The sequence below is a fragment of the Gymnogyps californianus genome, chromosome 20 (assembly GCF_018139145.2).
Source record: "Gymnogyps californianus isolate 813 chromosome 20, ASM1813914v2, whole genome shotgun sequence".
Classification (NCBI taxonomy): domain Eukaryota; kingdom Metazoa; phylum Chordata; class Aves; order Accipitriformes; family Cathartidae; genus Gymnogyps; species Gymnogyps californianus.
The window spans coordinates 10,742,950-10,766,703 of NC_059490.1; the positions used below are offsets into that span (position 1 = coordinate 10,742,950).

Sequence of the window (23,754 nt, forward strand, 5' to 3'; positions counted from 1 at the left end):
GCTTAATGCTGATAGTGATTTACTTACACTTCCTAGTTAATAATTAGACATTGGGAGACACCATATATCACTCCTAATGGAATATATGGGGTCTGATGAGAGTTTTCTGTTTTGACTAATAAATTTTAACCAGAATCACCAAGCTTAATGAAATATTACAGCTTCGGAAGTGTTTTAAGTCTTGTGCTGTGAAAACAGTGTTGCTTTATTCAGTAAATGAATTTATCATTCATTCTGTATCCTGAGCCCTGGCTGGCTCTGGAGCATGGGCTGAATGCAAGACTCTGAACTAGAAAGCGGAAAAACTAATCAAATCCTTAAAGACCAAAGGCAGCGAGGCAGGTCTAGACTGACTTTTTCAGTGGTAGCCTCTGGCTACATCCACTTTTATTTTAGTAACCATTGTTAGCATGATTTATAACTTTAGCTTTAAGACGTACACTATTTAGATGTAATAAGATGCTTCACAGCTTTTATTTCTATTTCCTAATTTCCCTCTTGTTCCTGCTTTTTTTTACTTCCCCCTCATCTTTTTCTCCCTCTCCTCTCCCCAGCAGTGTCCCCAGTCCTGCAGTTGATGCTGCACTGAAAGAACATTTCACTGTCAGCCCCAAGGTCAACAAAACCGTCTCTGCCTCAACTAATGGCTGATCGGCTGGTGGCCTAGTTAGTGCGGAGGAGACGACTGTGTGCAGGGTTTAGTCTCCTACTGCTGCACAAAGCTTTTCCCTGCTAATTCTGTACACAGAGGAGAGGATATGCCCCCCAGCAAATAATGGGATCCCTGCTGTCGCCCTGCTAAGTGGCACGCAGTTCAAATCCTTGCCCTTCACAGCCGTGATGGGAAACGCTGCCTTGCCAAAAGGAGAGTGATCCTGTCCAACCGGATCCTGCCCGCTTCCCAGGTACAGCATTAGGAACCTGCCCCAAAAATGCATCTTGTTCTAACCAGTGCGGACGTAGTTGTAAGATCTTGACGGCGCTCCTTAGTCTACCAGCCTGTGGATTTGGTGGGCCACCAGGAAGAGCAAGTCCTGCTGAAAATGTCTTGCTGCTGAGTTCTCTAAGAGTGTAGGACGTCTGTGCATTACTGTGTTCTTGTGCCTTAGCCTCTGCCATTACTACTCAGCAGTTTTTTCTGTGCACCGTGCCAAGGAGGCAAGATAAGAGGAGACAGTAAACACACCTTATTGCCTGTACAGGAAGAAACCACTAAAACCTTGCTGCACCATTTCTCGCTGCTGTTAAAACCCTCCCTCCCACCTTGCTTTTGACAGAATATTGACTAGAAACCAAGATCCCATTTCTGCTTAGCCTTAAGGGCAGCTGTTTACAGAGTAGCGGTGTTACATAGGTTTACTGTGTCGTATGTCTGTGTAACACTGGATTTGGATCTTGTATTTAGCTGCCAGAAGTGACTGTGATAAAGTGGGAGAGATAAACTGATAGATTGTGTGCCAGAAAGATGTTGGGAATCAATCAGATAAACAGGGCAGAGAAGTAGCTTGCTGTTTTCTAGTGATAATAAACCAGTGGCCTCTCTTCCTGGAATTTTTAAATGTAATTGCTGCAGTAATAATCTCCAAAAATAAGCAAATAGAAAAAAAGCCATGGCAGGTTTTTAATTATACTTGAATCGCTCTTTTTATTGTAATATGATGTATGCCTTGAAGGAGAGGAAAGATGTGGACAGGTATAAATATTATCTCTGTGGCTTGAGTGTCTCTTACTTGAAAAAAAAAAAGGGTCATAAAATAATACCCATCTACCTTTATGGCATTTTTCTTTTGTGGTGTGCACGCCTTTTCCTTCCCTCACTCCAGTAGTGTACTTAAGTGATCAGAAACTATGGGGGTCAGCGAGTTTCTCATGTAGCACTGTGCCCGGGACAGCTTTTGGTGTCAGCTGCGCTCGGTGGGGCAGCGTCGGTGCCTGGGAAGCTGTCTGAGAGCAGGCTGCTCTGAGCACGGTGGTAGGCAAGAGCTATGCTGTGCTCAGAAACACTGTCATCTCACTTGAGCGGGTATTTCCTTCTCCACATCCCCAGCTGCGGCGGGGATGTGGAGCTTCTTTCTTGTCCTCTTGCCTTGTCTGTCCTCTGTCTTGTCCTCTTGCCTTGCCTCCCCAAGCCCTGCTTTCCCTGACTGTCACTGTACCTCGATTGACCGTTGCAATCCAGCTCTCCTACTTGAGCAAAAGTATAGGGTGGAGGAAAAGCATCTTTCATCCTTTCTTCTCTAGCATCTTTGTGGAATTGCCTGGACTCTCTGGTTTCCAGGTGGGTCTGTTACCGGTGCTTTCTGAGCTGAGGCAGTAACTTCACTAGTCAAGTGAAATGTCAGCATCGAGAAAGCAGCCTGTGCCCCTCAGTTTTGGAGGGTTTATGTCTGTTCTTTCCGTTAATATGTTGGCTAATACCCAAGGCACAGCACGTACAATTTACAGTGAGCGGTGATAAACATATAGCACTGGTTGAGTATCCAAAAAGGCTGTTCACAGTATTCTTTGGCTGCAGGAAGCAAAAAGGACAAAACACAACCCTCAGGACATGAAAAGAAATAGAAAAGCCTGCTTGAGCATTCCTGCTCTAGCTATAAAAATTATTTTGCTGTGCTGTTCCTCAGAGCGAGCATTGCTGTCCAGCAACGCTTGACTTCTGTTTGGTGAAGTGTTTCAGTTCTCTCCTGCCCTCCCCACTCGACGTGTGGGGTGAGACCTGTGGGGCAGAAATCTTACTGCAGATCTGCCTGCGTTACATCTCTTGCCCATGGGAGATGTGTACACAACAGCCTGTGAAGATTCAGGCCTTTTTTGTCCTTCCAAAAGCCCAAGGAACAGTACCAGCCTCTGAAATACAAGCTGAGGCTCAGCTGTTCACATCCCCCCAAGGTTGTCACCTATTTGCCCGCTGTGGGATTGTACACTTTGCTCTGGGCTCCTGGGACCAGCAGTTACCAAGCGGTTGGCCCATCTGACAATCCCAGAGGGGGCTTTGCAGTGCCCCCAGGGATTCCAGTCCTTTGCCGGTGCTTAGACTTAAGATCCTTAGTTTGCTTTGCCCGTGTAGGGCTTCTTGTGCTTGGACCACAGTGCTGCTAAACGGTGCCCCTCTGGCTCTGCATAACCTTTTAGCTTCTCTTCAGATGAATGACATGATGCTACATGTCACCTGAATAAATCATGATGCGTTGAAGGAAAGACTATACTACTCTTAGACCCATCTGAAATGATATACAGAAACTCTTTGTAGTGGCCTTCAGTGTTATGCTCCAGTCACATATTCTATGGGGACCTTTTTGGAAGAGGAGGATGATCTACAGTTACTTAAACTTTTAGCATAGCCATCAGCTTTTTCCCTTGGAAAACTCTTTTGTGCAGAGGAAATGTTCAAAAGCCTTGGTTCTGGGCTTGGAGTTTTCAGGTAGTTACAAGAAATGAGGTATACAGGTTCCGTTGGGAACTTGGCAGCTAATTTCTTAAGTCTTCTGAGAAACCTGTGAGCCTGTTTGCATTAACATGTCTTTACTGTGCTTTTAAATGGGATTGTTGTCTTTCTTCTAGCTCCTTCGAGAACTTATAGAACGTAAAACCACTTCATTGGACCCCAATGACCAGGTAGCAATGGGCAGGTAAGTAGGAGGTTGTCTGTAACATCACTAGCTTCACCCCAGCACTGCATTCCAGTCCAGAAGTGCAAAACGACTTACGGGCTTCCAGTCCAGTTCATTGTAGAAGGCAAAATTTGGAATGACTCTGGAGAAAGCATCTGGGTGTAAGAAATTGCATAACGAATTATAAAAACAGTATGACATTAGTCAGGAAAGTCATCCTCTGTAACATATTCCTTAGTTATGGATCACACTGTCTGACTCCGAGTTTGCCACCCTTTGAGCTGTGCCCTGGTTTGTCTGCAATCCCCTGAAGATGCTTTCCAGTTGTAAAAGGCTTGTTCCAGACTTAGGATATTTCTGTCTCTCAGTGGTTCGGGCAGCACAACAGGAATCCATAGAGGGGTGACTTAAGCGACCCTAGCGAGGGGGAACTGGACAGAGTGACTGCCCACTGCTGAAATTTGGCCTTTTCTCATTATGAGCTCTGATTTGTCATTGTTTTAGAGGAGCAAACCTTCTGATGTGAGATCAGTGAAAGCAATTCCTGTGTATGCTCTCCCTGCTGTAAGAAAAGATACTATACAATTAAAAGAGTATCAGGGAATGTTTCCTGCATGCAGAAGTAAAATATAATTCCATGCAGGGAAGCTCTTATTTCTCTGTTTAATTCTATAGTTAGAAAATAAAGAATCTTCCAAATACCAGTTAATGAACAGTGTACATTTAAATAGCCATGGGCTATAATTTAGAAATGTGTAAAAGCAGAGGAAGGCTGAAAATGCTGGAGTAGGGCTCTCCACTGAAAAAGTGCTATGGGGGTATGTGTATGGGGAGGGGGAGAAAATGCATTAGGAAATTTTGTGATGGTGAAATAACTTTTATCCTTGTAAAATATTACCCAAATTTTAGTGCAATGTGTCAAATTTATTTTGTGTATGTGTGGAATATTATGGAAAGCTATTCACTATAATTTAACTTGATATAGACAAAATTACATTTAAGTGGTGATTACATTGTACATTTATCTGACTTTACAATAAAATAGATTACAGTAATTAAGATTATATTAAGATTGCAGTAATTGGATTTTGCTAGATTTTTTCCCCTGATGTCGAGTTTTCATTGTATAAATCAGGTAAGATGACGCTCGTTTTCGTAAAAAAATATTTATAACTAGTAGAAGTTTTTCCCTGCTGAAAACTTCTTTGACTTGATGAAGTTCTGTTTGAGGAGCTGAGCTCTCCCTTGTAAATACAGTCAGGGGTCAGACAGCACTTTCTGAAAGTGTTTGTTGCTTTTCTTTCTTGTGTAGTTTTGTGTAGTAATAGTTGGAGCATTGCATAGGGCTTCTTGCTAGATTTGCCAGGTTTAAATCAGAGATGGTGGGGAGAAATACTTGCTTATAATTTTCAATATACTTTGCAAAACTGAGGGCGGAAATAAATTCAGAGCATCTACTGCATCATGGTAATTCTGTTCATGAAGTTAGCATAACCTATCTCACTTAAAGAATCAGTTTAGGATGTGGCAGAGCATCTATTCTGTTATGGGCTTTCTATATGCAAACCAGAAGTAATTCTAGTAATCAAGGCTGAAACAAAAAAGCAGTACCTGTAAAGACATTTTTTACAGATTTTAGCATTTATATTTGGTAAAGATTTTCTTTTTAATTCTAAAGATTCTTTTAAAAATTGAGTACTCAAGAAAGAATAAAAAATGGAGCCAGGCTTGTGGCCTCCATGGATTTCCCTGCAGGTACAATATTCTCACTGAACAGCGACTGTCTCATCTGGATCAGCAGGTCTGGTCTGCGTGTCCCGTTGTGGCTGGAGTCAGGAGAAACGCTTATCATTTAAATGCCATGTCCGTGGGGTGAAGCAGTACCATGGGCACTTGAAGTTTCATACTTGTTTTCCTGAGGTTCTGATCTCCTTCACTTCTGTAAATGCAATAGGTAGAAGGGCTGGGAAGGGCCTCAGACCGTAGTGTACCTAATGCTCTTTTTCGTAGTGGCTCTAAAAGTTGTGTAACTGTCGTTTTGCATTCCTCAGGCAATGGCTGGCCATCCAGAAGTTACGAAGCAAAATAAAGAAAAAAGTGGACAGAAAAGCCAGTAAAGGAAGGAGAATCCGGTGGGTGACAGCTTCTGCAAGCAAACAGAAGTTCTGATTTTGCCAAATAAAATCTGACTGCGCTGTGTTGGCCTCAGGGGTGCATTGGTAGGCTTATTCATGCCTTTTAGGGCAAGATGTCTTGCTCTGGGGCATCCACTGGGGAATCTTAATGTTCTTTGAGCCTAGAATAAGGGCTTGGTTGAATGCAGCCTGTGAGCATTCCCCAGATAAGTCTTGGCAAGAGTGTTCATTGGTCTCAGAAAACACTGGAGAGAGGTGTTCAAATGTCCCTGAGCGATTTGAGGCCGTAATTTCCAGTGAAAGCCAATAAACACCTCTTGTGCAATATATGTTTAGCTGACTAAAACGTGGATAGCAGCTCTAGGGGAAGATGTGCAGAAATGCCTCAGTGAGGTAGATGTCTATTTCCCACTGACTGTCAATTGGAATTTGGTGTCTAATCTCTCTTTATTTTTGTAAGTCCTTTTTTTTGTTTTTGCAGCTTTCTTTAGCTTCAAAGCATTTAATGTCCTGACTCCTGGATCACTAATTTGGGTTGATCTCTCCCATTGTGTTTCCAGGGAAGAATCTTCCACACAGTGGGGTGGAAAGGGAAGCAGTCTGGAGAGGATAGTGGTTTTTTTCCCCTTTGCAGAGCAGATATATTAGTCTCCCTGAGTTTAGCATGACTGCATGATTTGTAGTGGAGGAGGTGTTTGTGGCAGGGAGGCATGCTGAAAAGCTGCACCGCTTCCTGAAAAATCTGCAACATTAACCATCCTTTTGTGAGTAAACTATAAATCGTGAGTTTAGATGGCATCTGATAGAAAGTCAGTGGAGTCAGTCTGGGTCAGGCCTGGCATAGCAATTTTTAAGATAGATGTCATAAGATAATTTATTAAAAGAAGGAAGAGCTACTTTGTTGGCCTGAAAAGCCTATAATTATTGACTATCAATATTCTTTTCTGTCAGCATCACACATAATTGGATATATTCATGATTCAGTCAAAACTACTGACAACATCACACAACTGAGTCAGACTCGTAAACCTCCAGGAATAATGGGGAAGTCTCTCATTGTGTGCAATCTGTGCGCTTCAGCATTCCTGAGAGATCAGCTATCTCGCCAAGTCAATTGCCTCTTAGATCTTAGGGTTTTTTTCTTCTTTAAATAAAAGTTGCACTGACCCTGCAGGGAAAATATCAATAAAAGAAAAAAGTGTCATTGTCTGTGTTTAGGATTAACATGCAGTTAAGCTCCAGCATCTTTTCAGAATAGTCCAGTAGAGCCCACATGGGTGTTTTTAAATAGTTGGTTCTTCCACTGAGTCACCCCAAGCAGATCACTTATCCTCTGTTCTTCTTTTTCCTTCTTGAAAATTGGGGCAGCAGTGCTTAGATTTGTTTTCATAAAGGACTTTGAGATCCTGGAGAGCAAAGTATTTAGTACTACGTTTCACCTGTCGCCATAATTCTTCCTTTCTAGCAATCCTTTAGCAAATGTTCAATATTATAGCATGTTTGGATGAAATGTGCTAGTTTATTGTAGGGTCTGAGGATCTTCAAGTGCTTTCAAAAGCAGTCGATCTTCCACTTGACATGAGTACCTGTCCCCTTCATAGACAGGGAAATTGGGGCACTAAGAGGGGAAGGGAGCTCATCCAAAAACTCCGCAGTCAAGGTTAAGAAACCTGGTGCCTAGGACTCTGCTATACCCTCGCTAGGACATGCGTTTTCTTGAGGTAGATATAAAGGAGTGATGTGTGCACACCTATTTTTCATGTCAGTGATTTCTGGTCCTGTGCTGCTGCAACAAGGGATGTCTTTCTGTGAATGAAATTAAATATTTTATGTCTAGTAGACTGGGATTTTTAAAATCCTGATTTAAAAAATGTGACAGTAATCAGTTCTGGACAAACAACTCATGTCAAGAGAATTTATCAGAATTGCGAAGTCCCCTTGCCACTACGCAGTCTGTCCCTGTATAAGCTTTGATCTATATGAATCCATCAGTTGTTGATGTCTCATAAGCGAACTATTTCATAGTCCAGCCTATTGACCTGTTTTTTGTTGCAGTACTAGCCCTGCACGGCTATGTCTGTTCCCTGACTCGATCATTACAGCGTTAGACCAGGGCAGTTGCTTCCATTACGAGTGACAAAGACTTGATTGTGCAGAGAAACCCTTGTGTAAGGGTGAGTGTGCTGTGCCTGAAGAGCCATTCTGAAATAGTCTTGTGAGCTAAAAATCCCCTCGAGGGAATGTTCCTGCATAAGCAAACAAAAGGGAGTGCAGAGGTGACAGAGTGGAAAGGTGATTCTGGGCAAATGCTTGTGAATCCTTTTGCCTGCTATTTGTCAAGCTCTAAAAATAGCAGCAGCTTGGATAAAACATTTCAGACTTGGGTAGGCAGCATGGTAGTGTACACCAGAAACCATTGGTTTGGAATCCCCTGCCCTTAGACGCTAGGGTTTAAAGCCACCTTTTCATTCTGAGTTTTTCAGTGCTCTGTTAAATTTTATGTCAGGTCCTTGAATGTAAGTCATGAAATCTACTGCAAGTTCCTAGCCCAGTGTGGAAAGCGGGAAGGGGATCCCATATCTGGAGGGGCAGTACAGCTTGCAGAAATATTTTGGTGGATCAGAAGCAGAGGCAGATGCAGCACTGTATCACCTTGGATATGCCCCATCTCTTCTTTGCACAGGTCTTTTTCCTGTCTCCTTCTTTACTTGTTTTTACATGCTCCATTTGTAAGTTATTCAGGGTAAGACTTTCCAACTATGGGTATGGCTAGCAGAGTGGGATTTTGATATCCTTTAGGGCCCTAGATACCACAGAGCAAGGAAAAAGTGATAGCAGATGGATGCTTGAGAAGGTCTGATGCTCTGACGCTTCTGCTGCCTGCAGTGGGTTCTTTGGGCATGAATTCCAGAAGGTGATTAAGACGCCAGCTGAACGGAAGGCTGAAAATGAGTTCTTGTTTCTCTGTCTCTGACTTTTCAGGGTTGTCTGTCTGGGAGTCTGATTAGGTACTCGCACACAATTAATGGATGCTGTATGTCCTCTTTGTAGCTGTGATAAAAAAGGATTTGCTTGCTATTCAGTTTGTTACCGAAAAAATTCTTGTGTCCATGTTATAAGAAAGGAGGAGGAGGGAAGGGAGGGGCAATTGCCAGCTACAACTAGTGACTCATTAGATATCAGCCACCAGGAAAGCCAGTGCTTTGCATTTCAGGGACTGGTGTGTTTCTATTCAAGCAGCAACATTTCCTTTTCATTAATAGTTACTAATGTGCTGCCTGCTTATTTCCTGCACTACTCAGGTATCATGTCCATAGCAAGCTGGTGAGCTTCATGGCACCTATTGACCACTGTACAATGAATGATGATGCCAGGTGAGTAATAGATTAATTATGTTTCTCAAATGGCTTCATGACAGCATGATATTGACCTGTTCTTCAGTCTGTCGCCCCCTCCATTTCTTCTTATCAGTTAACCATTTGTCACTGGCATCATAGCCTGGGTGTCTTGGTCACATCTGTCCAGGCAGTCTGGCTGAGCTTTCACTCTGTAATTACTGTGACACCAAACAAGAAATTTTCATAAATCTTGGTACCTACATTTTGATTCCTGCTTTAAAACTCCTCCGATTTTGAAATCTTCTAGTTTTATGGAATTATTTTGGAAATAGACAACTAAGTTATCCGGTGTCTTCAGGTATAATCGAAACTTACAAAGAACTTGTCTTTTAACAGAAATGGCGACTGTTTTAAGTTCTGTTTAGTATGCATTTTCTTAGATCAGTTAATTACTGGAATAGTTCAGTCAAGATTCACTCAAGACCTAAATGTTGCTTGTGTTTATGTCTATTTAAAGAGTGAAGAATTTTATTGGAAGACTATAATGTTTTAATGTGCTAATTAGTAAAGAAAATATCAATAAAGTTTTGTGCATAGTTACTAGATAGTTTTTCTACATATACACCCATATTTCTTAAGTATTACATTTTTAAACTAAATCTCGAAATGCTGAGCTTTTTGTGGGAAGGAGGTGGAATAATTTTTCCAGTGAATGGATGTAGAAGGCTTGAGAAACATCTTTCCCCTGGGTTGTGGAACATGTTTGTGTTTTGTGAGAGAGAGATGTCATTTGTCTGTTTGTGAAATGGGAACCAAATACCCGTTGTTCTTAGACTGTTGCCTTTTGGGATATTGCACAGACTTCTGGATGAGAGCTCTCCAGTAAGCTGACACTAAAACGTTTTGTGTCCATAATAAGACCTGTGCTGTTTCGTCATGCATCTTTCTCATAGTTTCTTGACTCTTTCTTTTTTTCTTTTTTTCAAGTGAGAAAACTGCTCTGATTTCTGAATATTGTCTAGATCCTCTCGCCACAAAAATAAATGTGTTTCATGCGTAGGGTGAAAGCTATGCCTCCAGCCATATGAAATGGTCAGTTCTTTCACCCTCTTACCTGGATCATAGGAAGAGAGGGACAGAAGCGGCTTGGACACTGTGAGATTAGACATACACGCTTTTGCCTATTTGGCAAATAAATCAAGTGCATTTTTGTTTCTGATATGCAGGGCCTGAGGTAGCAGCTCTCTGTGCTTCCCAGCTGGCAAGGACCGCCTTACCTGTATGGAATTGGTGTCTGCTGTTTTGGATAGCCCTAAATAAAACATGGGGCAGGACAGACACGCATTCCTAGTAGAGTTGTACCATCCTGCAGAAATGGTTCTGGGATGTGCTGTTTGTTCCCCACATTTTTCGTCTGAGGGTCATTAGCAGGTGGCGTATGTGTTCATACCATGTTCATTAATAATATGCATGACTAATATTTCTCTATCGTAGTGTTACATCCAGTTGACTGGTTACTACTTACGCTTTGAGAATTTCGAATGAGGTTAGGGTGTCTGTCATTTTTTGCGTATACTACATATTGCACTGTCCTACAGGTTAGGCAGGCATACAGACCCCTGCTCTGTCCCCGGAATGAAGGCAAGGTTAGCTTGCATGGGGTATGTGTGAGGGGGAGGAAGGTGAAAAAAAAACAGTGAGACCGATCCTAATAATCTAGGAGTTATCATACTATGTTGGCTGTCCCCAGAGGTGACATTGCTTCCTCCTTCGCAGTCCACCGCACTCACTTGTGTTCCAAAAGTTGCATAGAAAATGCATTCTGTAAGCCAAAATCCTCCAGTAAGTCAATCCAAACGTGAAGTGCATCAAAACAGCTGGGACAGTGGAGTTGTTCTGCACAATAGCCTTCTTGGGCCTCAGCTACACTTCATCTGGCTGCCATCTTCATAACCCTTATTCCCCTCGCTTCTCGGGAGGCACCTTGAGTCCACCACAAACTGCACGGCGTCTGGCTGACCCTCAGAAGCTATTACAGCTAATAGGATGCTATCTACGTTATGCTGTGTCGACATAGTTATCATTGTGGTAGGGACAGAGTGTTTGACATTTGGTTTACTGAAAATGTCTCCTGGGGGTTTTCTCCACATTGAGCGGGTTATTACATCGCTTGCATGTTTTACTGATTCTTTGGTGGCTGCAGTGTGGCAGCAGCTGCTGCTGCTTATTGTCTGACTGCGGGAACTTATTTCTTACATTAAGTTTATTAGTCACTTTGGAGGCCCGCCATACTTTCTGTTAATGGCATTTTAGTCACTTATCTCCTGATGTTGGTTTAGCCGTCTAGAGTGAGACTGTCGGTTGATGTGTTCGCACACCAGCAAGTGTGCCTGAGGGTCATATCGTGTGGGCAGCTGTATCCCATTCTGCCAAGATCAGGCTTTCAAGCAAACCCCGGACATGGATGGGGCAATGCCGGAACCAGGCTGGGCAGGTTCTGTTCCTAGTTCTGCCAGTGGCTTCATGGATGACCTTGAGGAGGTTACTCTGTGTTTCTGTGTCTCCGATTCCCCTTCTGTGCAACAGAGGTCTGCTATTGAGAAGTGCCTGTAAAAATCAGTGGTTTAGTAATAGTAGCAGTAGTATTCAATTTTTTAACATACATAGGAAAGCTTTTGTTTCAGACAAGAGGCAGATGCACAATTAGAACCCTAAGCTTTCCTCAAGGTTTGCCAAAATGCGTGCTAGTTACCTGTAACACAAAGAATATGCCTTACCTTTGCTTACTGCGGGCGTTAGTCTTCCTTAAGCAGTTTCTCTGCAGCTTCCTCCCCATGGGATGTGCTTTGGCATTTTTTAGTCCTAATGTTGAGCTTAAATTTCCCTCTGCTGTAATTTAGGCCCGTTATTTCTTGTCCTGTTCAATGTGGGCTTTAGGAACAGATTCTTGCTTCCTCTTCGCAGCAGCCCTTCCACATTTGGGTGGGCATTCTTGCTTTGCACACTGAAAACCTGGGTGTTACTTAGCTTAGCTTGCTTTCTTTCCTCCCTAGTTTACACCATTTGTGTTTCATCCAGACATAAAACATATTCAAAATACTGGAGTGGCCAGTGTCTGAAAATTAGGCCTTTAGAGGTGTTTTGGTTCAGCTCTCCCAAAATGAAGATATCTGCTGCTATCAGTCATTTTTTTTTAAATCGTAGCCACTCTCTAGGGGTCACTTCACATCTCTGTTTAAAATGCCCCTGCACTTGCCATGGGCCATAATACCTCTCTAGCAGCACACAGCTGTACCGGACAAGGCAAGAAGAATTCAGCATTGGCTTTAAACTGCAAGTGAATTAAAAAGAAAGGACCAGGCCTGTACGCATGAGAGGGAAGCAGTAATGATAACAGCTTTCCTTTGTGACAGAAGAAGGTAATTTTATTGTTTGCAAGTGTGAATTACTAGATTGAAAATGCAAGTATACACTTCACAGTGATGTGATCATGCTCTGAGCCATTTTTTTTTTCTGGTCAGGCACTTAAAAGGCATGACCCCAAAATAAATACACATCTGAACAACGGGGCACTCTGTGTTGTACTGTGAGAAATTTTAAAGTGTCAGTGAGCTGTATATAAAAAAGGGTTGTAGAAACAGAGCTGGCAGAACATTCCCCTTAAGTTCTACCAGTGGCTACAGTGGCAGGTAGATACCTGGAAAATGCCAGTAAATAAATATGTGTGTGCAGATGTGGATAGGCAGAAGCTTGGGGGGAATGGCGTAGAGTCTGGGGGAGGCGAGTGGTGGTGTAGTTCTCGTTCTTCCTTGGCTGTGCCAAGTCCTCACTCCCCATGATGAACTGCACAAGGCCTTTGTCACTGGGGCGAAAGCAAAGGGGAGTTGTCTGTGACTGTTGTCTTGCTTTGCTTGCTGTAAGTGCTTTTGAAGGCAGAAGTCTGTGTATCACTGTAGTACCTTGCTGTTTTCTGTATATTTAATTAGCTAATGCAGCCTAGGAATCCATTTGGGGCCTGATTCTCCTGTACATTTAAGCCATTTTACACTACTCTGGCTGTGCAGAGAGACCTTAAAATAGTGCAGGGAACTCCTAGCACTCACCTGAAGGTCCCTGTGTGGTGTTGTCATGGCTGTGGGATGCCCAGGACTTCTGGGGATGTGGCACGTCAAGTTTATCACTTGCCGCTGCCACTGGCTGGGGAAACAAAGAACAAATGCATGTAAGGAGAGGCAGCCTGAGCGCTGCGTAGAGAAGGGGATGAACAGTCACTCCAGAATTGTTTTACAGCCTGAATTTGAGAAAAGAAATGTACAAGTATAATAACTGCCTTTGTCAACATCACTGCCACTTTCTTTCTTATTCTTGCTGCTGGTTGGAATAATAGCATTTGTGCAGGCAATTAATCTTCCACTTGCCAGTTTTTCATGCACCCTACGCATGGGCATGGCTGTTTAACCTTGTGCTCACATATATTATGTTGTAATGTGTGGGACACTGGTGGCCTCGAGCCCTCCTCTATTTTAACCCCTCTTTGGTAGTATTTTAAAACATACACTGGAAAGTGATTTTTATGGTTATCTTGGGGTATATGTTTATAGACTTAAATACATTTATTGTACTCTTGGGCCAAGGTTTTTCTAATCGGTCCAAGGTCATTGCCATGTAAATGGGCCTGCCCTGAGACAAGGAACCTGAAGGCGAAAACTTGAATGTAAGTGCGCTGTGGTGGTTGTCCAGAGGAGAGGGTAGCTGTCTTGGGGAGGAATTACCCAGGATTAGAACATTTATCTGTCTCTGGTTGTGATTTTGCCTGGGTTTGAGGATGGCAACATGTGGGTGCCACTTCTTGGACTTCCCTTGAAATACACTTTTCCCATCTTCATGACCTAGGGTACTTCACTGATCCCATTGCTCCAGTATCTAGAGTCGTGTTATGTTTAATGTAATCATCCATGTGCAACAGAGTTGCGAAGATGCCAGTCTTCTCTGGTTTACACTTTGGGAAATGAGGCACAGAGAAATGATAGCCCGTATCTCCAAAGGCATTTGGGTCCAGAAATCCATGAGTCAAGAGCCTCAGTGACTTGCCAGAGGTGACACAGCAGGTCTGGGCTAGAGCTGTAGTTGAACCCAGATCTTCTGTGCAGCCACCTTCAGCTAGCCCAGCTCTCAACAGCCTCATGTTTCCAGATCAGACGTCTGTGCACCCACGGAAAACTCCTGTGCTAGATAGATGTATTTCTTTATGGGCAAACTGAGGCTAGAGATTCCCACTGAAGGCCTGCAGGTCCATAGACAAGGGAGCATATTTTCAGTATGTGCCGAGTTGCCGTATTTGCAGGAGTGGATCCTATAAACAGCCTAGTTGTGGCAAGGTCAGGTAAAGTCTGTGTTCCTGGGAAGAGCTGTGTGTGGATTTTGGTTTTGTTGTATCTCTCTGTCAGCTTTGATATATAGATCTTCAGATCTCTGCATTGTACGTGTGTGTGGAGCAGAGACTAAACACAGACACTTTAAAAAAAGGTATAATATCAAATTACTGCTAAGTTTGATGAACATCATTATTTCACCTCTGGAGGACGATAACTTGCAGGAGAGACGTTCTTTAAGGACACAGATGTTTGGTCCAAACACCTTTATCTCCCAAGACGACTCAGGTTATTCTGACAGGTAAAACAAGATTGTGCAAATATGCAACAGTGATCTAATCAGCTGGAACAACAGCAATATTTTAACTGGCGCTACCTTTTAACAGCATCATTAAGGGCTCTCATTACTCTTTTATTAGAGGCTCACTCTATTTCTTATCAGATTACAGAATGAACATAACTCATGGCACTGATTTGATCTCTTGTTAAAGAGGATTACAGCTTTGCATTAACTTGGATTGACACGGTTTATAATTTGCTGTTGATACACATGCTGGCGGTGTCACATGTTTGACCCCCTCCCCACAGCACCGCTGAGGAAAAGGACACCCATACATCATCATTAAAGATGGCACCCAGTGCAGCAATGGGAGGCAAAAGGAGGCTTTTCTGCAGTAAAGTCAGGCAGGACAAAAGAGACGTGTTCTCAAGTGCAAGCTGAAATTCAGAACAGGGATTTATAACTGAGTGAAAGTGGGGGAGAATATATGGGCTTTTAGATAGGTTGCTTTTTACCTCGGCAAATGGTTCTTCATTACGGAGGACTTTGCATCCGTTATGAGCCAAATTAGAGGGAAGAAGATGGCTGTAATGGGACTGTGTCAAACCATGCAGTTCCACCCGCAGCGTGAGGCACGGAAGCTGTTCCAGGAGCTGGGGAAATTTCCCCTGCTCTTCTCACACCTCTCAACATTGTGATTGTCACCAGTTAGTGAACTGGTCCCTGCCTTCGGGCAGTATTGATCACACACCACCAGCTGATGGTGTTAGTTTAGCCAGATAACCTGTTTGCCTGTGGTGGAAGTTACCTTATTGTCATGTCCTTGGTTTGTAGGAACCCCAGGCAACTGGGGCTTCACGCTAGGGATGCATGTCCGTGTTGTGGCTCCCTTCTCCCAGCTCCTGTGTACTGCCCATGCGTTGTAGGGCTGATCACAGTATATTTCCTTTGCTTTTTTTCCCTCTTTTTTAGCACGTGGTCAAGTGCTGACCAGGTATTTCCAGCGCACTGTACTTAGCATTACTATATAGATACCTGTATGTATATACATATGTATATAAACAGTCTCTCCACACCTGTGGTGGTACGTTTTGTTTGACTTTGGAAGTGCAGACTTGGAAGGCAGCAGAACTGGGCTCAGGGCAGGAATCACTGCCTGAAATCCCACAGCCAAATGCAAGAAATTAAGCCCATGACTCCACAGTCCCGTTGGCCTCAGGTCATTCTTGGTAGAAGAGCATCCAGCCCACTCTTTTTCTTGCACGAGCAGACCAGTGCCTGCTGGGAAGCTGAATTAAGACTATTATCCAGCTGCCAGTGAGGTCTGGATTAGGGCATTTCCCTTGGTTTCAGCCAGGACATTGTGTATTTTCCCAATCAGCATTCTCACTCTTGGACTTAGTGCAGTTGCTTTGTCACAGTGTGTCTTGCTGCAAGCAGAGGGGGATACATAGTAGCAAGTCCTGGTATTAAAAGATTAATTTACTTATATGACATAAGAGTTTAATATTAAAAAAAAAAAAAGGTTGGTGAAATACCAGCCTTTAACTTAGCTCACTTTGTACTTTGGGTATTAAAACACCATGAGACTAGATTAATGGAGGAATTTGGGCTCTGCGATTGTCAATCCATTACGTTCACCACGACAGAAGTCCCTGAAAGGAAGCAAAGCCCTTCTTTCCAGAACAACTGAACCAGCAGCTTCTGTGCTGCATGGCACAAACCTCGGGTGACCGTGTTGGTGTGAGAAAAATTATTCTAAGTTTATGTAGACACAGCCTGGAAGAAAGGTTGTCCTGCTTTGTATTGGCTTTGTTTTGGGAAACAAAGGGAGTAGCGCTAATGGGGAGGGCAATCTCTTGGAGTGTGCAGTGCTCTGACATTTTGGGGAAAACTGGTGTTTCTGGCATGAGGCTGCGGGTGGGAGGGCAAGCTGCCTACCTGGGCTCTGGGGCTTCTGGAAGAGCCCCCTGGTATGGCAGGGGCCCTCTCCGGTCTCTTGGGGGAGATGTATGGACTCTCCTGGGGAGGTGATGTGTACCCTGCTGCACACCCTGAGCTGGCTCAGTCGGGAGCCTGGTGCTCAGTGCGGGGAAGACCTGAGCTGTACTGGGAACCAAGAAAAAAAGCACGTGTTGTCCTGTGAAACTAAATCTGCTTGGCTTGACTGTTGGTCCCGAGGCACAGTGGCTTCGGTATCATTCTGCCCTTTGTGTATCGTATTGTTTGGTGGATTTTATCCCCCTAACCTTTGACTTAGCCTTAGAAGTCAGCTCATGTAGATGCAGTTAAGTATCCCATATCGCTTTTAACCATAGTTGTTAGAAGGGCTGGTATTTGAACAAGGAATTTTTGTATGTTTTGAAGCTGGCAGTAGTGAAGTGGTATACGTGACCCCGCTTAGTGCCAATGGGCTGAAATCATCGTGTCCCAACATTTGATGTTTGACATCCCTAGTAAGAAGACAGACGCCTCTGTTATGGAAATTTCCTTTTTAAAGGGAAAAAAAATAACCTGTTAAGAGCTGCAAGATGATTTGTCGTCCTTCCTTTGTGAGACAATTTGTCTTCTCCTGCATCAAATCTGTTATAAAACAGGCAAGCTGTGAAAGAGGGAAATCATCCTAGGAATATGGGATGTTAAGGTACACAAAGAATGGTCCCCTCCGTGCGCCTGTGTGCACGTCTGCACAGGGCCCTTCACATGCCGCATTATAGTGGCTGCTCTGCTCAAATACCCATCTAAAAACAGAGACTGAGAAGGCAACATTTTATGAATTTCATGGGGAAATTAAAGCTGCTGGAAAGCATGCCAGCGGAGCAAGCTGGAGGTTTCTGCACGTCCCTCTGTTTTCCTACTTCTCCAGCCACTTGTCCACATCTTTTATGCTTTGTGCTGTAAAAGCTCATACGAAAACATGAATGCTATTGGGACAAAAATCAGGATGAGAGGGGTTCCATCTCTGCTGCCATTAATGCTGTCCTGAGCTCAAGGCTGGTGAATAGGCAGATGTGTGCTGGTGTAAAGGGGAAACGTTCAGAATTGGTGACAGAGATGGCAGGTCTGAACCCCAGGTCTGGTTAAGTTTGGGGGACGGTACCTTGAGCAGCAGCCCTTCTGTCTCTCTGCTGTCCTCCCGCTCCCCACCCCATCCCCAGATCCAGCCTCACAAAATGTGCAGAGTCCCTTTGTTTAGGGCAAGAACCTAAGCTTTCTGAAATATTTATAAATCTTGTGCCTGGTCTCATGAGACAAACCAGAGGTCACATGTCACCTTTCATAATTTAAAGCCGTGGGGCTAAAAGCATTTGCACAGACTTGAAGGACCCAATCCTGACCTGCCTGAGCGAGAGGGAATTGCGGCAGACCTTTCTGAATCTCCTTCAAGCGCCGGGCACGGTGATGAGAGCCGTCTGGCTGTGTAATTTATAGCCGGAGTTGTGCGCTCCGGTTTTGGGCCGTGGCGGGGAAGCGAGTGAGAGAGTGCCATCTCGTGGGCCTGCCTTCCTGGCCAGTGCCACGCTGCCGGCACCGCACCGCACCGCACCGCACCGCACGCCGGACACCCAGCAGCGCCCTGCTCTGCGTTCCAGGCCCCTCGCTTTAAAAGACGTGGGTATTTTAATTCTGCTTTGATGATTGCTGCTGCTTCTTTTGCTCCGCGTCATCGACCGTAGCATGGGTTTGTCGCTGTGGAAGTACCCGAGTGGGGAATGCATGTTGGAAGGTGTGTGAATACAGAGCCAAATCCCACACCCCACGTGCTGATTTAGGGTAATGCCTTCGACTAGAAATTGAGAAATAAAGGGCTTCAGCTTGTTTTATCTTCCTGGGTACCTGCTCTGCTTGCTGGGCACCTAGTAATCTGAACTTCACACCGCTGGACAAAAGGTTTCTTAGGATACAGACAAAGTTTTCCAAGAAAATGATCAGCCATCTACAGCCAGCGTCAGTTTTCATCAGGAGGCGGTGTTTCTCATCCTCCCTTTCTTCGTGGGTGTTCATGTTCTATCTTCCGCCAGTTTTTGTGAATTAAAAATTCATTGTTCCCAATGGAGGATGTCAGTAGGAATGGGGTAGGTATAGTTATTTCAGTACTGCTTGTGGCATATTCTAAATTATCTTTTTTTTTTTTTTTTTTTTGGCCTGGAAGAAGAGAAGAAGTAAAAGGTACATGGGAAAAGGTAGAGAAATTTGTTGGAGGGTATTTTTACTAAAACAGCACAGCAGTGACTCATGCAGTATTGCTATATTAATAACACTCTGAAAAAAACCCAGCAGAGACTGAATTTTCCCCCTTAATATTGTTCTTCTACTAGTTTACAGAACTATATTTAAAAAAAAGAAGTAACATGACTATAATTACATGAAATAGTACAGCATTAGCTGTTCTCCCCTCCCATGTGCAGGTATGTATTTGTTTTCCCTTTTCTGTCTTTGGTGGAATAGTGCTACTGCAGATGGGCAAAGTAGATTTCTGGGGAACTGTTAACAGTTTTTATGACTTATATTTTGATGATTCATATATTTATCAAACGTGCTATTGCTATTAATATTCACCCAAGGCACTCCTGCCCTCTCTGTGTGTGTTTCCTTGCTCTCTGTTGCGAGGATTTTGCCTATAAAATGCGTGTAGTAGCAATACCTGGGATTTGGCGGGTGGTAAGGTCCACTGGTCAATTAGCACACAAAGCTCACTGTGTGAAGTAGCTGTTCCTTTTATTTATTTTTTTAAAATACTGCTGTTGACATGAAATCACCAGTTTGCATGGTGGGGAGCCGGTCAGCGTTTCTGCAGTGCCGTGGAGTGGGGGCTGCACAGGGGGGGCTCAGGTTGAGCCGGGCCTTGGCACCTCTTCTGCGCGCAGCCGGATCCTTTGTCTGCAAAGCGCACGTCGCAGCGCCGTGACGGGGGCTCCCCGCAGCCCCAAGCGTTGCTGTGACCATGCCAAGGGCTGTGCACGTGTTAAGCCGTGAATGGGAAGACAGTCAAGCTGCTGGCTTGGGTTTTGCGCGGGGAATGCCCTCCCCAGGGTCCGCAGCGTGGCTGGGGTGGTGGGCAGCGCGGGGGCATCCCTTCCTTCCTCTTCCCGCAAAACCAGCGTAGCCACAACCGAGTTGCGAATTGCACCGAAAACAGGATTCTTCTGACTGCGCAGGGGCACGGAGAGCAGAGTAAACCACCTCCCTCACGTATACCTTTTGTCTCAGATTGCTGGTGCGTTGAAAGAAGGGGCTGCACAAACTTTCTAGGTGCCTGTGGAGCGGGCGCTGGAGGTGGGCAGGGGTGAGTGCCTGGGCACGGCGCTCCCGCTGCATCGAGCACCTGTGCCCTCCTCTGCCTTTGGAGTCCGCTCGGAAGAAATGCATAAATAATTAAGCCAAGGTACTTACACACACATGTTTTATGGCAAATGGCTGTGTGGTTCGTGATCATTTTTTCCAGAAACAGGTTTTATGATAATATAGTAAAAATATTAAATTAGAAAATGCCTCACTAAGGGTGATAAAACCTTACTACAGTGGAAATAGGTAATTATCCCCTCTACAGCCTAAATGACAGTTTAAAAGAAATAAAAATGTTAGTGCTCATTACTTGCTTTTGTAGGTTGCAATAAAGGGTAAGTTAAATTTTAATTCAAGGAAGACCCCTGTATCGACCTGCTTCTTCCACACTCTCTACCTGAGGTGTAAGTACTGTTAATTACTCGCATAGGTTATTCCTCAGCATATTGCTAAGACCAGTACCTCTTTGTGCTAAAGTCACCTTCCCTTCATCTGGAGGTAGTGGACTTGCAGTGGGGTGGGTTGTTTCAACTCAGTGGCTCAAGTCTGATATTTAATATATGTGGGTGGAGGAGAGAAATTTTATATTTTTTAACCAAAATCCAAGTTCATTATGCGTAGCCTTAAGGGGGCTGAAAGTATTAAAATCCACACTTACCCTGGTGAATTGAAACAGAGACAAGGTTAAACCTGGAGGATTGATGAGTTTTACTCTATGCATGGTTAAATCCTGCTGAGGGGAGATGCTGTAGAAGAAAGGTGGCCTAGATGATGAGAAGAGGAAAAAAAAGATTGGGTTTTTTTTTTTTTTTTGCAGGGTGAAATATTTATTCTGTTTCAGGGGTGGTGGGGTTACCTGATTTCCCTCCTTCTCCTGTCACTCTCTTCCAGGGTGTCTGCCCATGCTGTGTTATTATCCAAACAGCTCCACTTGAATTTTTACTTCAACAGAGGTTACCAGCATCGTGCCCGGGAGCATGGGGGCTCTGGGGGTGCTGGGCTCGCGCTGCAGGGCCTGCCTGCCTGCGGCTGCGGGTGCAGCCCCTCTTTGCACCCCTGAAACCTGGGGCGCGAAAAGTGAGAGTCTGTCAGAGCTGGCAGCATTTCTCGGCCGGCGAAGACAAATTCTTACTTGAAGTCTCCCTGGGCCCTGCTTGCTTGAAAAATGGCTGTTTATTTAAAACCTGTAGGTTTGGAGCAAATTCAGCATTGATCCCTGAACTCTTGTACCCATCAGAAGACTATCAGAAAACAAAAATGAAGACAAAAACCTGCGGAGACTGGTTCTCCACCAGTGGGAAACGCCAAGGCAGGCAGCAAAGAAACATTACTTTTGGCTTTTGCCCGCTCACCAGGAAAACAGAGAAACTCTTGCTGTCTTTGGCTAGTTTCTATGGGGTTCCCCAGAATGTGCACATTCTATTTGAACTTACAGAGGACTGTAAAAAAATGAATGAATGTGTAAGAGGAGAAGGGTGTATTGTAGAGAAACTGCAGCCGGGAGCCCCTCTGCGCGGTGGAGGTGACGTTTGGGAGCAAGTCCCCTTTGAGTTTTGCAAAACGCCGTTGAGGTGTGTTTGGCAAGCAGCCAGCGGAGCCGGAAGGTTTGAAGCCTGTTACCTGTGGGTGAGGCTTGTGGACAAAATAAAAGCAGATTCTGTTGCTCGCTGGCACCAGGGTGTGGAAGAGGAGCAGGAAAAGACCCGCCTGCAGTTTGCTGCGAGGGTGTGCAGTGGTCAGGCTGAACAGGGTCTGCCTGGGAGCGGATTCGTGCCCCTGGCAGCGCTTACACAGGCTGCAAAACAGGATTTCTTCAGCCCAGTCTTTTGTGTTGCCCAAGTGGCTCAGTGGCCAGAGGAGAGTGTGAGGTTTATAGCCAGGACAAAGAATATCCCCACACTGGCCAGTTAACGTCGGTGGAGGGCAGCGGAGCCATCTGCAGTGGGAGCAGCGGATCCTCCCAAGCAACAGCCGTGCCTGCAGAGCCGCGTGATGGATCAGGACTAAGATCTGAAATGGTGTTTAGGTCGGCTGTACAAAATCTGTGGGAGAGCACACAGAGCGCTGGCAATGTGCAGAGACCGTGGTGTTCCTTAGCAAAGCACGAAGGGGTGGGAGCGAGTCCGTGTGCGCGAGCTGGGTCTTATTTAATAGCTGAGAACCGAACTTGTCTGGTTAGCGCCTGTGCTGCCTGTGCGCAGCACGTGCCTTAGAACAAACAAACTGCAGGAGCTGCACAGACCAGAGGCTTTGAGCCCTGAGCCGGGGCAACAGCAGCATCCCTACGGTGGAAGCGAAAACGGAAACAATCCCGAGAAGAGGAGCCGCGAGAGCCTGCTGGCTGCCGGGAGGGTTCTTCTCTGCAGAGATGCTCTCCTCTGGCACAGGAGTGAACAGGCGGGAGTCTGCCGCTGTCAGCTCCCCGAGGCCTTGTGTGGCTCCCGCTGCTGCACCTGCGGGCTGGAAGCCAACGAAGTGGGTGCGTTTGGTATTGTCATTTACCTTCCTTAGATTGTTTTCCTCAATGCAATTAAGTTGCCCTTTTTAAAACGAGGCGTATACCAGAGAGAGGGGAGAAAGAATGAAATCGGTGACGTTTCGTTAAAAGTACCCGAGCCGCTCAGCCTCCTCTGACAGGAGCAAGCCGCGAGCGTTTGTCAGCTTTGCCCACCTGAGTGTGAAATGATCTTCTATCAAAACACCGGTTTCAGCGTTTCCCTCTCTGCTCCCGACACGTGAACCCCGCTGCGGACAGGAACCGCTGCGCGCTGCCCAGGAATTTCATCGAGATTGCAGCACAAGTGGAAACGTTTGCTCAGTGTAATGACGGGGTCTGAGCCGAGCCGGCGAAGCAAGGCTGGAGGGCCGTGATTGTCGGAGGACTGAATAGCATCGCTCTGCATCTTCCTTCCGATCACTTGACGGAGCCTTAAAGTCGCAACGTCCTTGTTGGCAGTGGTGCCGCTTGCCGTCTGATTCCTCAGTTGAAACAGCAAAAGCGAGTTACGTTTATCAGTTGATAGTCAGGAAAGATGGGAAATGTTGTAGGCTTGGGTAAGGCATTCCTCTCCCTCTGTTTTTTTCTTTTAAGTGTCAAAGTTTTCAGCTTTTCATGTATCGGTTCTGTTTTCTAGAAGTGTTTTGATTTTGCATTTGTGTTAAACTTGCCAAAACCTGTGTGCACACTCCTGATTTAAGACAGAAACTCCAGTTGTGGTCCCGCAGGCTCAGCTGAGCTTTGCACGCAAAACACCGTGTCGACCATTTTCTTAGGTAAGGAGATGCATCCCTCACCACAGACTCATTTTCTGAGGGTAGAGCAGCTGATTGCTTAATTAGCTTCTAAATTAAAATTAATTTAAGAGATGTGGCCCTGTGAATTAGAAGGGTTTCTTGTCTCAGTGGTCCGTGCACGTCTGTCCATCCTCCTGCGCTGCTGGAACGGATACTTTGTTCCTTGTCTTCCTGGGATTAACGGCTGGCGTTTTTCTGCCGTCACTGTTCAAAACTTCGAAGTTCCTTCTTTCACGAGGCTGACAGGTAACTTTCTTCTGTGGAAGTGTCTGCAAGAAGCAGACAGTTTTCAAACCAGTTGCCATCTTTTATCGATCGGTGAAGGAGCAAGGCATCAAAGCAGCCCCTCGCGAGAGTGGTCCCCGTTGTGGTCGTAATTGAGGAGGCAGCCAAAATCACAGTATCTCTGTCAGGTCCGAATGTCATCCTTTGAAGCCG

General features: G+C 44.9%; 1 protein-coding gene across 2 annotated transcripts in view; it reads left to right on the plus strand.

Moving 5' to 3' along the window:
• AATF (apoptosis antagonizing transcription factor) overlaps positions 1-23,754 on the plus strand; it is a 55,605-nt gene that overhangs the window by 30,545 nt on the left and 1,306 nt on the right. For both annotated transcript variants that reach the window (XM_050909131.1, XM_050909133.1), the window contains exons 9-11: positions 3,562-3,629; positions 5,663-5,743; positions 9,049-9,120. In XM_050909131.1, the coding sequence (XP_050765088.1) occupies positions 3,562-3,629; positions 5,663-5,743; positions 9,049-9,120 (221 nt within the window). The remainder of the gene's footprint in view (positions 1-3,561; positions 3,630-5,662; positions 5,744-9,048; positions 9,121-23,754) is intronic.